The following is a 12,665-nucleotide window of genomic DNA, read 5'->3' on the forward strand; positions in this document are numbered from 1 at the left end:
GCATAATTTCAAATTTTCTAATAGAAACGGTTAAATAGTAAAAAAAAAAAAAAAGGAAGGGAAACTAATTTTAGTAGTATATTTTATTTATCCCAACATATTCAAAATATGCAAACAAGTATTATTGAAATATTTTACGTTATTTTTCCTACTAACTCTTCAAAATCTGATATCTGTTTTAATCCCAATTGAGACTAGACACATTTGAAATTCTCAGTAGCCACATGTGACAAGGGGCTGTCATATTGGACTGTATAGTTACAGAGAGTGACTGTTGTCATCTGGATTTAAGGATCAGGGGGAAGAATGGCAAAAATTGGCCCATCGGTGCCCAGCTCAAATCTTCTTTCTTGAAGCCTTCTCTATTCCATCATCAGAGAATAACATTTTCTTGCACAAAGCTTTTATGAAACTTCTTTTCTGTGTTACTTTCAATATGTTGTCTTTTATTGCCCTTGTTGATGTGCATGTGCTAACCAGTTCCTTGGGAGATGTTTTAGTTCTCCTTAGGGGTAGACTTCCGAAGTTATCATATATACTGAATAAAGCAGCACTTTCTTTTCATTTGTCCATGGGTTTTATCTTCCAGATCTCATGTGCTAGTTTTCTAATATGATACAACTTTGATATATATGCCTGTGTCCAGTTTTCCTGTGATTTTACAAGGTGTGGTAGGCAGAATGGTTGAATAGAAGGATCAAGGTCCTGGAATTTCTTCCTTTGAATCCCAATTTCACCTCTTGTGAGAACTTTGGGAAGTTTTTATACTCATTGGTCCTATTTTCTCATCTGTCAGTGAAAATTATTGTTATTCTGTAGAATCGTTGAGAGAATTCAATGAGATTTTGTGTTTGGTAACTGTTCTGTCATGTAAATTTTGTGAGGACAGGCCTTTTGTCTGCTTTGATTACCATTTGGTACCATTACTGAGATCAGTAGCTGACATATAGCAGGATTCAATAAATATTCTGATGAATTAATGATTGAATTACTGCTTTTCATTTTTTTTTTAGTTTTCATGGTTCACATTTCACAATCAAGGAAGCTAAATTTTAATGCGTATCTCTCTTTAACCTCTTCCTTGCCACATAGAAATCAGAATGCTCTTTCTTAAAAGTAGAGAGATATATCATTCCTGTGCTTAAAAGATCCCTTACCATGGCTTAAAAGGCTCTACCTGTCCCTTGTGACCCAGCCCCTACTCCTTCCAGTATCTCCCATCTCAAGAAAGGATACTGTCCTGCAATCACTTGCTCAATTATCATCAGTTCTTCCTATTCCTTCATCCCTCAATCCATCAGCTAGTTCTACCACTTCTACTTCTGTACCATATTTGTCCTAGGTACTATTATTTTTTACTGAGACCTGCAGCCTAGGGGACAGATAATAAACTCTTACCTCCTAACTGGTCTCTTCCATCATTGATTTCTTTACAATATACTTTCCACATAAGAGCCAGAGAAAGAGCTATTAAAAATGTTGTGTCTCTCATTGGTTTAACACCCTCCATAGATTTCCATTGCTCTTCAAATAAAATTTAAACTCCTTGCCATGGTCTCTAACACTTTACCAATTGGACCTTCATCTAACTATCCTACCTCTCAGTCACTATGTTGAGAACATATTTGACTCTTTCTGTTCCTTAAGCACATCACATTATACGGTTTTTGTGCTTGACATTCATTTTGCATGGGTATCTTGCCTTCAGTTTTGGTTGACTTTTTCCAATCATTTAGTTCTCAGCTCAAATATCATCTCCTTCCCTGATTACCAAATCTAAATAAAACTGCTCTTTCTATTCATTTATGTTGCCGCTGATTTATCTGGTTTATTTCTTTACTGAGTTTGTCGTTAGGTACCACCACTCGAATGTAACTTCCCTATAATCAGAAGCCTTTTCTGTTTTATTTACTATAATATCCTTAGTTCATGGAATAATATTTGCCCTGTAATAGATGCTCTATAAATATTTGATGAATAAATAAAATTTTACATAAGTGTTCCCATATATGATTGGAGTGATAATGGAAGAAGACATCAATACTGAATATATCAGGAAAGGATGAAACTTAAGATGAACTTTTAGTGATGGGTAGAATTTGGACTCATGGAAAAGAGGAGAGGATATTCTATGCTAGCAAGTTCACAAAGTCAGATGTAAGCATTCTATTTGTTATTTGTAAATGTCATTCAATGATAGGGACATCTTGAATAATAAATGATTCATGAAAAATTCTATCCTTCTAGAATGATTCAATTCACTTCTATATTCAGCATAAGTATTCTTTAGTGAAAAAGCTAAGCACTTTTAATGTTAATTGTAAAAGATCCACATTTTTTAATCCTTGTCTATCTGTCCTAATTCACATATTTCAAGGCAAATGCCTAAAGGAATGATCTTTCCTTGGAGTTAAGTGAGGCCAAATAATTATGTGTTGCCATATAAAGTATATGACAATAGGATTACTTTTTTGCTGTATATATATGAACCAATTTCTTTCAGAGACTATAAATTATCTGTTATTAAACAAAGCTTATTTTAGGAAATCGTATTAATATTTAGGATTCAGATTATTTTTATTAACTATATTATATTACTAACAGTTATCCTAGTCTTACTCAACCAATGAGATTATCTGTTAAATTTTAATGAATTAAGCAACAGTATCCTGGTTGCTTAGCAAAGTATTCTTGCATAATTGGGATCATCTTTCTAATCATTTAAAATTAATCATCTCGAGTCTTCAAACTATGCTTTAAAAGTAGAAATAAAGCATGAATTAAGTTTTGTTCCATTGGTTTCTATCAGGCGTGTGTAGTCTACCTACTTTGGTATACAAACAAACCTCTATTTTTCAAATTTACATATTTTCATCATTAGATTATTGCAGACAATTTCTTCTTCTTCTGCTCCTTCATTAGTGCCTTAATAAGACTTTTTGTATGTCTGAATTTAGCATTCTATTAAGATTATGTTCTTCTGTTATATGGTACTTTCTCTTACCATCCTTTTTCGGTCCAGAAGATCTCAGCATTCTCTTCACTCCTCCTATCTTTCCATATGACAGACAAGCAAAGTAATTGTCAATGACACCTTATAAATCAATAAACAATGTTATGTTTCTAGACCTCATGATTATCTTCCTTCAGTAACAAAACACTCTTCCCATAAGACAGCGATAAACATGTCTACCTAGAAAATTTGACTCCTACCACCTAACGTTTTTAAAGTATAATACAGTTGAAATAATTTATAAAATTAATGTGATTACTTTCTAGGCATACTTTCTATTTTACGAACAAAATATAGAGTGAAGAACAGTAAAGACTTATAAGTAGCCTTTAATGAATAAAAAAAAAAAAGGAACTATGAGGTTACTTCGTTGAAAATTTCTAAAGGCAATGCCAATTCTCAAAGCCTTAATGAATAATTGATTGGCCCAGGTTATGATGAAAGATGGGCTTGTATGGAGTGTGACATTTATCATTCATTCATTTACAAAACATTGAAGTGTCTTCTCTATTTCAGCTGTCTATTTTTGTTCTTTTTCTTGCTGTTTTTTTCTACTCCCCTGACTACCACTGACTGACTTCCAATGACATCTGTTTAACTGTCCTCCAAATACTGGCTCTTTCCTGAGGCACACACATGAGTTCTCTAGAGGTCTCTGGGGGTTATCCTCACTGCCTACTTCCTTGACATGATGGATCAGCTGTGGCTCAAACTTTTTTTTTAACTCTTCTCAGCTCTTCCCTCTGGCATTATATCCTACTGCTTTCCGCTGGCAAGGTCTGTTTGCACAGAGGCCAGGCTTCTTGGGCGGGGTCTTGGTAAGATGGTTCAAGCCTGACTGTAGTCATAGTTAACCCATGGGAGACTCTAGTATCTTTGTCACGTCAAAAGTGGGTGAACAAATTGCTCTACCGCTCTTTACTTTCTCTCTCTTTCCAATTTCCTTTTTCCTTGATCAATCAGACACATGAGCAAAAAGTCTGCCTAAGTACATGGCCATCTAGGAGACATTATTCTCTTTAGCAAGCACCCTCAATTTATGGTGGTGATACACATGGGGCCCTCTTCATTTAACTATAGTGTGGGGTGTGAGCAGAAACCCTACTTCACACCTCTTGGGGATCCAGGAAAAGTCATGGTATTTATTCCCAAATGGCCAGAAATTCGGGACTTCAATGGGTTGTGCTTTTTCTTCCTCCTATCTTCTGCTTACAAGGAGTTGAGAGAGTAGGTATAAAACTTCATAATGCTTTTTGCTTTTAAGTGACCAACAAGAAAAGTCTCACTTATTACGTAGTGTATCTATTATACTACATATACACATATAAATCAGAACATATGTAAATGAAATTTAAAAAATAATTTGGGACTACTGGTCTTTTAGTGAGTAAACTTTTAAGTTCATTCATTACACGTATTACTATTTGAACATCACTGCCCTTCAATCTCAGCTAGTCTCATATTACTTCTTGGTGAAGATAGAAATGATCACAGCCCCTAACTTGCAGTAGCAATTTGTGTGAATGTGACTAGTACTAAGCTGGTGCTCAGTAAATCCTCTTTAAACCATGAAAAACATAAATTTATCTCTATCTGTTTCTAGATATCTTATTATATGACATCTCGAAAGGAAAAGCTATTCAAAGTAATTGTTTATGGCAACAAAGCGAAAGTAAAGAATTTGACCCCGGGTGTGGACTACGTGTTTCATGTGAAGACAGTTAGAAGCAAAGATTACAGTGTATCTGTAATGAAAAAAGTGACTACAAGTAAGGATATATTTTAAATGAATTCTTTGCTTTATAGTTTTGTGAGAATCGAAAGTACTTTGGCTCACTATAAATAAAGCTATTTTAAAACACAAAGCTTGATAATAAAGGAAAAATGATGATCATAAAAATATGATTAAAAGAACTCAAAAATATATGAACTTAAAAAGTTGTATATGGCTAAATGTTTTGGAAACTACACAGTTTTTGAAATCTATACATACATGCTTATGTGTAGACACACATATACAACATGTATGGATACATATATATATTTATAGATATATTGTATCACTTATATACAATATACATGCGTATATATGCATGTGTATATATACAAATATATATAATATTCCATAATAATATAAGCACAATTTATTTTCTACTGAAGTGTGGTTTTGATGAAGAGAACTTCTATCTTCTTTTCATCAATGTTTGTAAATTCATTATAAATCAGTTCCATAAGGTTTTGGGATTAGGTGTAGTAATAGTATTTGTAACCAACAATTCTTGTGAAAGTTTGTGAGATCTACAGGATCTCATCTCAGTGGAGACCAATAATGCAAGAAACGTGATTTCCATTGATGAGTAGATTAAAATCAGCAGTTCTGTAATGATGTAGGACTGCTAAAAACTTTGATGTAACCAAAAAAACCACACATGAAAGCACTCTTATTTCTGGCCCTTGCTCCCTCTCTAAGTTATTCTGTTTCATCTTCATCCAAAATTGGGTAACTGCTAGATGGTAGCTACCAAATCTGTGATTATATCATATAAGGATACTTCTGGTTAAAAGTATTCAAGAGACACAGATCTAAAGAAATGACCATTGGAAGTGATTTGTGATTGGTTAAGGAAAGATATTTGGGAAGTAGGGAGGATATTAATGTGCCACTTAAATTAAAACCCATATATATGTATCTATTTCTCTATTTGCAGAGCTGAACATATAGGACACTAGACATGAATAAACTTAAGGTTTATTACATAAATGTTCAAATTACATTTTTCATGTTTGCTTTATTTTTATATATATGTGCAATTTTTATTTACATATAATTTACCTTTTCAATAGAACCCTCTAGTATATGTGGCTTAACATTAAAAGCCGTGAATACTTCTTCTGTGAATTTAATGTGGAATCCAACAGAGACCAGCTTCACTCATTACAAGATTTATATATCAAACAGAACATTTGCAAAAGAATATCTTATTTGGGGAATGATGACTGAGTACACACTTACAGATCTGACTCCTGGTGGAATATATAACATCACAGTAAATAGAGTAAGAGGCAATGTTGAAGGATCTGGAACATTTATCACAGTTATTGCAGGTATACAAATTATTTTTGATATTTTTAAAAATTCATATCTGTATTACATTTTGTACTGTTCAAGATAAAATTTCAGTTTTCTCATTTTAAAGTGGCAATAATTATAATATATACTTATGAAATGTTATGACTGCTTCATAAACAATGAAAGTGCTTAGCACAGTGTATAATATAGTATAAACTTAGTAAGAGTTGGCTTATATTATTTTGCATGTCTAATGCATGAGTATCTCATCAGTCATAGTATATATTATGCCCAACCTATGGTTTAATTATGGAAGGATTTAAATGTGATATTAAAAGCTTATCATACATAGTGTTGGTACATAGGGAGTATAAATAAAAGTTAATACTAATGGCAATGAAACTTTTAAAAAGTTGTCCTTCATAGGCTTTTGTTTTCTTGAAACTATTATGATAGATTAGGACAATTTTTTGTGAATATTACGAGTTACGTAACAGTTTAGTCTCACTTTGTGTATAGTCAGGAGGATCTCTCTGTGTAGCTGCCTTTTCCATTTTGAATCTCTTCCTACTCTCTTTCTCAAAGGTTAATGTGCCATAGTTCATATCAGGATTTTGTTTTTGAGGTACTTCCAATTCTTTTAAGCTGTTTCCCTTTATAGACACCGATCGTGGGATCATATTTCTGTTTTCACTCAGCCCTTCAAAATGTAGTTTAGGTAAGTTTACTGAAATGCCAACGGGAAAACTTGAGAGATGCTTTAGAGTATGCCATCCAATATGTAAGATTAGCAACATGCGACTATTGAGCCTTGAAATGTCGCTAGTTCAAATTCAAATGTGCTTTAAATGTGAAAAACATATGGGGTTGCAAAGATGGTATGAAAAAAATAACCATCTTATTACTAATTCTATATCAATTATATGTGAAATGATGTTTTTGATATATTGGGTTAAATAAAATATACTATTAAAATTAATTTTGCATGTTTCTCTTTATATTTTTAATGTGGCTCATATTATATTTTTATTGGACAGTGATACTTTAGAGAATCACAAAAGACATATTTAAGCATATTTCATACCCTGAGATATCCTGCAATGAAGAAAACTATTTAACTTAAAAAATGAATTATTTGATAAAGTGGTTTGATCACAAGACATCTACTAAATTCTAAGGATTTAAGGTTCTGAAGATTAATTTTTACGAAAGTCTGGTCTAAAATATTACCTAAGTCCAGAATTCCTTTTGCTAGCCCTGATTAAACTGAATACAATGTGACATTCTTTTCTCTTAAAACTCCAAACATATCCTCTCTAGATTTTATTGTTTAGTAACAATTAGGTTGAAAGTAATATTTTTGTTTCATATTTTCTTACCCTATGAGAGACTAAATTCTATGGAGTACTAATCATATATTTATTATAGGGTCTACTTTCACTTAATTGAATCTTCCTTCTCATATCCAGAAAGCTGCACTCATCCACAACAACTTAAGCATTGCTCCACCTCCACTACCTTTTTCTGAGTGCAGGCCTCACTCTTCTCTGCCCTCTCACTCTTCTCTGCAATATCCCACTAAATGGCCTCTCACTGCCATTTTTACCTCTCTCCAAATCATGTACCATTCAATGCCATTCAAGAGTAATCTTAAAAAAAAAAAAAATTCAGATTGCTTCCCCGCTTAAAATTTAAGGCTTTCCATTGCATTCAAGGAGAATAAAATCTAAAATCTTTATTATAGCCTGAATGTTCATTAGACTGTTCCTCTTTCTTATACGATCCCTAAAATTCAGGCTGGCTTTTTTCAGTTATGTTAAATTCTAATTCCAGGGCTTCTATCCAGTCTGCTTTGAAAGGTCTTTACCAAACTGTCTTGAAGTTTTCAGGCCTTCCCTCTTGATCAGATTGGCAAATTTCCAGACAAATATATTCTTCCTCCTCTTGGTGAGATACACTTCATTCTTAGCCAAGAATTCTCCAGTGTGTAATCTTAAACTACAGTCTAGGAAACTACATCCTATCTCACCACCATCTCAGTAAGCAGACCTCCACTTTGCTGATCTTCCTTTTTCTTCCAAAGTCTTGTCCGAGGTCCTTTTCTAGTTTATTTCCTAAGACTTCATGGATATTAGTTACTTTCTGAGACCCTTGAAGAACCAGTATTAGCCCTCATATAAATCAGTAAGTGTGAGTAGTAGTTGGCTGGACTTTTGTCATGTTAGACTTCTCTCTGTTTTAATGTGGGCTAGTGAGGTGGATCAAGCTCTTTTCTCTCAAGCTTCAGAATACCGAGACATAGGTCTGTGTGCAGAATGTTCCAGGACAAATGCCAGCAACTGTGTACAACAAAGTAATTGTACCATCACAACCTGGGTGTTTTTCTGATCTTTTATCTTGGATTTAAAATTTATCTAAAGAGTTATTATAAAACTGCAGTGCTCACTACATGGACAGTTTGGACATGATGCTGAGAGAATGATTGTAACTTTGAGAATGTCATGGTGGAAATTAATTGATCAATATTAGTTTAAGGTACTAGGGAAGCACCATAAGCATTAAAGGAACTTTTCAAAGAAGATAAAGAAAAGTCATTGAAAAGTATCTTCCTGCCATTTGCGACAACATGGATAGACCTTGAGATAATCATGCTAAGTGAAATAAACCAGACAGAAAAAGTTGAAAATCACATGATATCACTTATATGTGGGATATAAGCCTAAAAACAACAAATGAACAGGACAAACAGAGACTCATGGACATAGACTATAGACCAATGGTTACCAGAGGGTAGGGAGTGGAGGAGGAGTGGGGAGGCAGATGGAGTAAAGGGGTCAAATATGTGGTGACAGAAAGAAATCTAACTATCGGAGGTGGACACACAATGTAAATATATATATGCCTTACTGTTAAAGTATATAGCTGAAACATCGGATTTCGTTAACCAATGTCACCATAAAAATAAATAAATAAATAAATAAATAAATAAATAAATAAATAAATAAATAATAAATTTTAAAAAGGAAAAAAAAAGAAAAAGTAAAGCATCTTCCCCCACCCCTCAAAAAGAGAAATTGACTTGTAATGTTAAGATTTTTATTTTATGCAATTTATCCTTATCGGTTTTGTTAGGAAATATATATTTTAAAAATTATACCCATTTCAAACCAACTCTGGTAGAGGGGCTTTAAAATGATAAATGGAGTTAAATTATTAATTCCAGACTTTTTGGGGGCGGGAAACGGTGTTAGGTTAGGTCTCTATCAGGTATATTTTTCACATGCTTGGCTTCAAAATCTCTCTCCCTCTCATATATTGTTTGTCTGGAATTTACTCTAAAGATAAGGCAGAATGAAAACCTGGCTCATTGGCAAGCAATCAGAAGAACTTTATATAGAAAACTCCCTTCAAGGAGATATAGGCAGCATAAACTAAACTTTGGAAACAGTGGAAGCAAAGGTGGAAAAATATGATCGAAATGGCTAGGACAATTAAGACTTATTGTTTAAAAACTATCATATTTCCTTTCCTACATGAAAACTTAGCTTTCCTTTAGAAGAAACAACTAACTTTTTTTTAATCAAAATTGATCACTCATTAAAAAATCTGGCATATTTTTTTCAATTATTCTCTGTTTAATAAATATCCAGATAATTGGATAAATAGTTCTTACTTATTTTGCTTTAAAACAATTCAATTTTTCTATTAGAGCCTAAGCTTTAAAAAACAATCTGGTCAACCAACAAATTTTAGTAGGTAAGGCATATCCCAGAAATAGATACATAACTTGATATATTACTACTGATAGTTATACTTAAAAACTATCTATTATCAAGATATACATGCTTAACGCCTCCATATGGCTAGAGATAATTTAAAGGATTCAGTGCTTTCTAATAATGTGACTAGTTTGAAACCTGACCCTTATAAGGCTATTGATTTTCACTTTTTCTTTGAAGTTTTAGGAGAATAAGTTGATTTCAAACCTCTCTTTTTCAATATCAGAACCGGAAAAACCCGAGAAACTTAGAGTCTTCAATATTTCCGCACATTCCTTCTCTCTGCACTGGAGCCTGCCCTCTGGACATGTGGAAGGGTTTCATGTGGGTCTGGTTCCTGACAGTGGCTTTGTTACTATCAAAGATCTTGGAGGTGGAGAGTATCAGGTATAGTTTTCATTATCATACTTGCTGAGCCAACTCGTATTTATATTTGGCCCTAATAGGAAAGTTCTTTATGAAACTCATCCACCGTGAAAACTTACTCCTTTGAGAGTTTTTAGAAGCCTAAGATGAACACAAAAACACTGATGCCAAATTGATGAGTGTAAGTTTCAGCATTGGTGGACTGTTACCTTAGCAACGTCTATGCCTTTTATTTTTTTAAGTCTACCCTGAACCTACAGCCAGCCATCCAAGGGTTCATGAATAGTTTAACGAAGAAAGGGCAGAGCTATTGAGTCATCCAGGCTCATTAATTGTGTACTTGCCAGGAAGATCTGTCTCTAAATCATTAATGCAGGCTACATTTCTCTCTAGAGCCATCAATGTGATTCCACTGCCTGAAAAATGTAATAATGATGGATTTTCTTATCATTTTTCTTTTAGTTTTTATTGGGACTTCAGAGACACAGGTATTTTATATACACTCTTAAAAACCAAGGCTAAGCAATGGGCTATAGATTTCTTAAGAGTCTTAAATAGTTGTTTCTTGTGACAAAGAATTAGCAAAGATAGAAATACTGATTTAGTCTTTGATAACACAGCATGTTTTTTAAGTTTCTATTATGTTATTCGGTAAAAAGTTATGTGATAGAACAAATTTATATTTTACCACAATATGGAACTTGTGATATTTTAAATAATGCAGGGTTGTAAAGTAACTTTATTATTATTTTTTGACTGTGATAGATTTATTATTTTAGCTTCCTTGCTTTCCAGGAAGAGTTTTAATGCAACTATTTGTTTTTGGTGTTCTAGGTTGATGTCTCCAATGCTATTCCTGGTACGAGGTACAACGTAACCATCTCTTCCTTTTCTGCGACAACATACAGCTCACCTGTTAGTAGAACAGTGACAACAAATGTAACCAGTGCGTATATGTTTATAATTACCTTTTTTTAAATGAAGTATTTGAAGCTGGTATAAATATATTGGATGGAAATACTTATATTAGCAATATGTGCATTATATGCATAAAAAGAATTTAGTAATTAAAGCAAAATGGAAACTTAAGAAAGTGATCTATTTAAAACTTGCATTTTACTCATTCTTTAGCTTCTTTTACTTTCAAATAGTAAAGGTAACAACTCTATACTTTTTTGTGAAATGGATCAGAGACTGTTAATGGTGATATCTAAATATCACAGAGTCATGAAAATAAACTCACTATGCCTGCCTGGGAATAATTATTCAGTTTGTAAGACTGTTTCTTGTATTCTTAATTTTTTGTGTTTAAGCCTGGCACAAGTAAGTTTCTTTTGTAAATGATCTGGCATCAAAAGTATATTTGGCATGTAGTAGTAAATAGCATTCCATTTTTTACATTCTTATAAAAGAATGTTTTTGGTATTCCCCAAAGCATTTAATCTTTTTACTTTTCTTTTGGTAGCAAGGTTCTAGGGAAGATAAACTCACATTTAAGAGACCATTAGTCTTTAGGAACTTCAAAAGCCTAAATTTGTAAACATCTTTCTTACCTATGATTGTGAAAATACATTTTGTTTTTTATTTTTAAATAGAACCAGGGCCTCCAGTCTTCCTAGCTGGAGAAAGAGTTGGATCGGCTGGGATTCTTCTGTCTTGGAATACACCACCTAATCCAAATGGAAGGATTATCTCTTACATTGTGAAATATAAGGAAGTTTGTCCATGGATGCAAGCAGTATATACACAAGTTAGAGCAAAGCCAGATAGTCTGGAAGTTCTTCTTACTAATCTTAATCCTGGAACAACGTATGAAATCAAGGTAATTATTATGTTAACAATAATTTAGTATTAAAATATTTCATTCATTTTAAAAGTGAAGGAGCATTTCTCACCTGGTCAAGCCTTTACAGCTGAACACAGCAAATGACTGAATAATGATTATCTGAGTCATGGCCTCCATGCTCATCTGGGCTTTTAAAATGAACAAATATAATCACTTTTTATTTTTATATGCATTTGTGTAATTTATCTATTTAAAAAAGGTCAGTGATTTTTTTTCAAAGAATAAATCAAGTTTAAAAGAAATAATTTAGGCTTCATAAGTGAAAATATAATACTTTTTTATTAAAAATTGTTTCATTATTTTTCTCTTAATCCTGTTGTATTTGTATGTGTTATCAAAATTTTGGATAATGGGAAGAGAGCCTCTGATGAGCCAGTTTCTAAAAGAGCAGTGAATTCAGTTTAGTTCCACTCAACAAATATTTCCTAAACATTTACTGTGTGTTTGTGTTTAGTCTTTTACAATGTTCAGTATGCAAAAATAATGCCTTATTTAAAATTTAGATAAAGAAGAACCTTAAAAAGCAATCCTAAATTAGGCCATATGAAAATGTTTACAGTTAAGAGATATCTGTGATATTTCTAGGGGACA

General features: G+C 32.9%; 2 protein-coding genes across 2 annotated transcripts in view; both read left to right on the plus strand.

Moving 5' to 3' along the window:
* Nucleotides 1–7,062, plus strand: part of LOC120583380 (fibronectin-like) — a 44,550-nt gene extending 37,488 nt beyond the window's left edge. Inside the window, exons 17-19 of the mRNA XM_039838920.1 lie at nucleotides 4,617–4,782; nucleotides 5,858–6,118; nucleotides 6,745–7,062. Of these exons, the coding sequence (XP_039694854.1) occupies nucleotides 4,617–4,782; nucleotides 5,858–6,118; nucleotides 6,745–7,043 (726 nt within the window). The 3' untranslated portion in view covers nucleotides 7,044–7,062. The remainder of the gene's footprint in view (nucleotides 1–4,616; nucleotides 4,783–5,857; nucleotides 6,119–6,744) is intronic.
* Nucleotides 7,063–10,647: 3,585 nt separating this feature from the next.
* PTPRQ (protein tyrosine phosphatase receptor type Q) overlaps nucleotides 10,648–12,665 on the plus strand; it is a 165,476-nt gene continuing 163,458 nt past the window's right edge. Inside the window, exons 1-3 of the mRNA XM_039838923.1 lie at nucleotides 10,648–10,716; nucleotides 11,063–11,174; nucleotides 11,824–12,050. Of these exons, the coding sequence (XP_039694857.1) occupies nucleotides 10,660–10,716; nucleotides 11,063–11,174; nucleotides 11,824–12,050 (396 nt within the window). The 5' untranslated portion in view covers nucleotides 10,648–10,659. The remainder of the gene's footprint in view (nucleotides 10,717–11,062; nucleotides 11,175–11,823; nucleotides 12,051–12,665) is intronic.

Source organism: Pteropus medius, unplaced genomic scaffold (genome assembly GCF_902729225.1).
Source record: "Pteropus medius unplaced genomic scaffold, Ma_sr-lr_union100, whole genome shotgun sequence".
NCBI lineage: Eukaryota > Metazoa > Chordata > Mammalia > Chiroptera > Pteropodidae > Pteropus > Pteropus medius.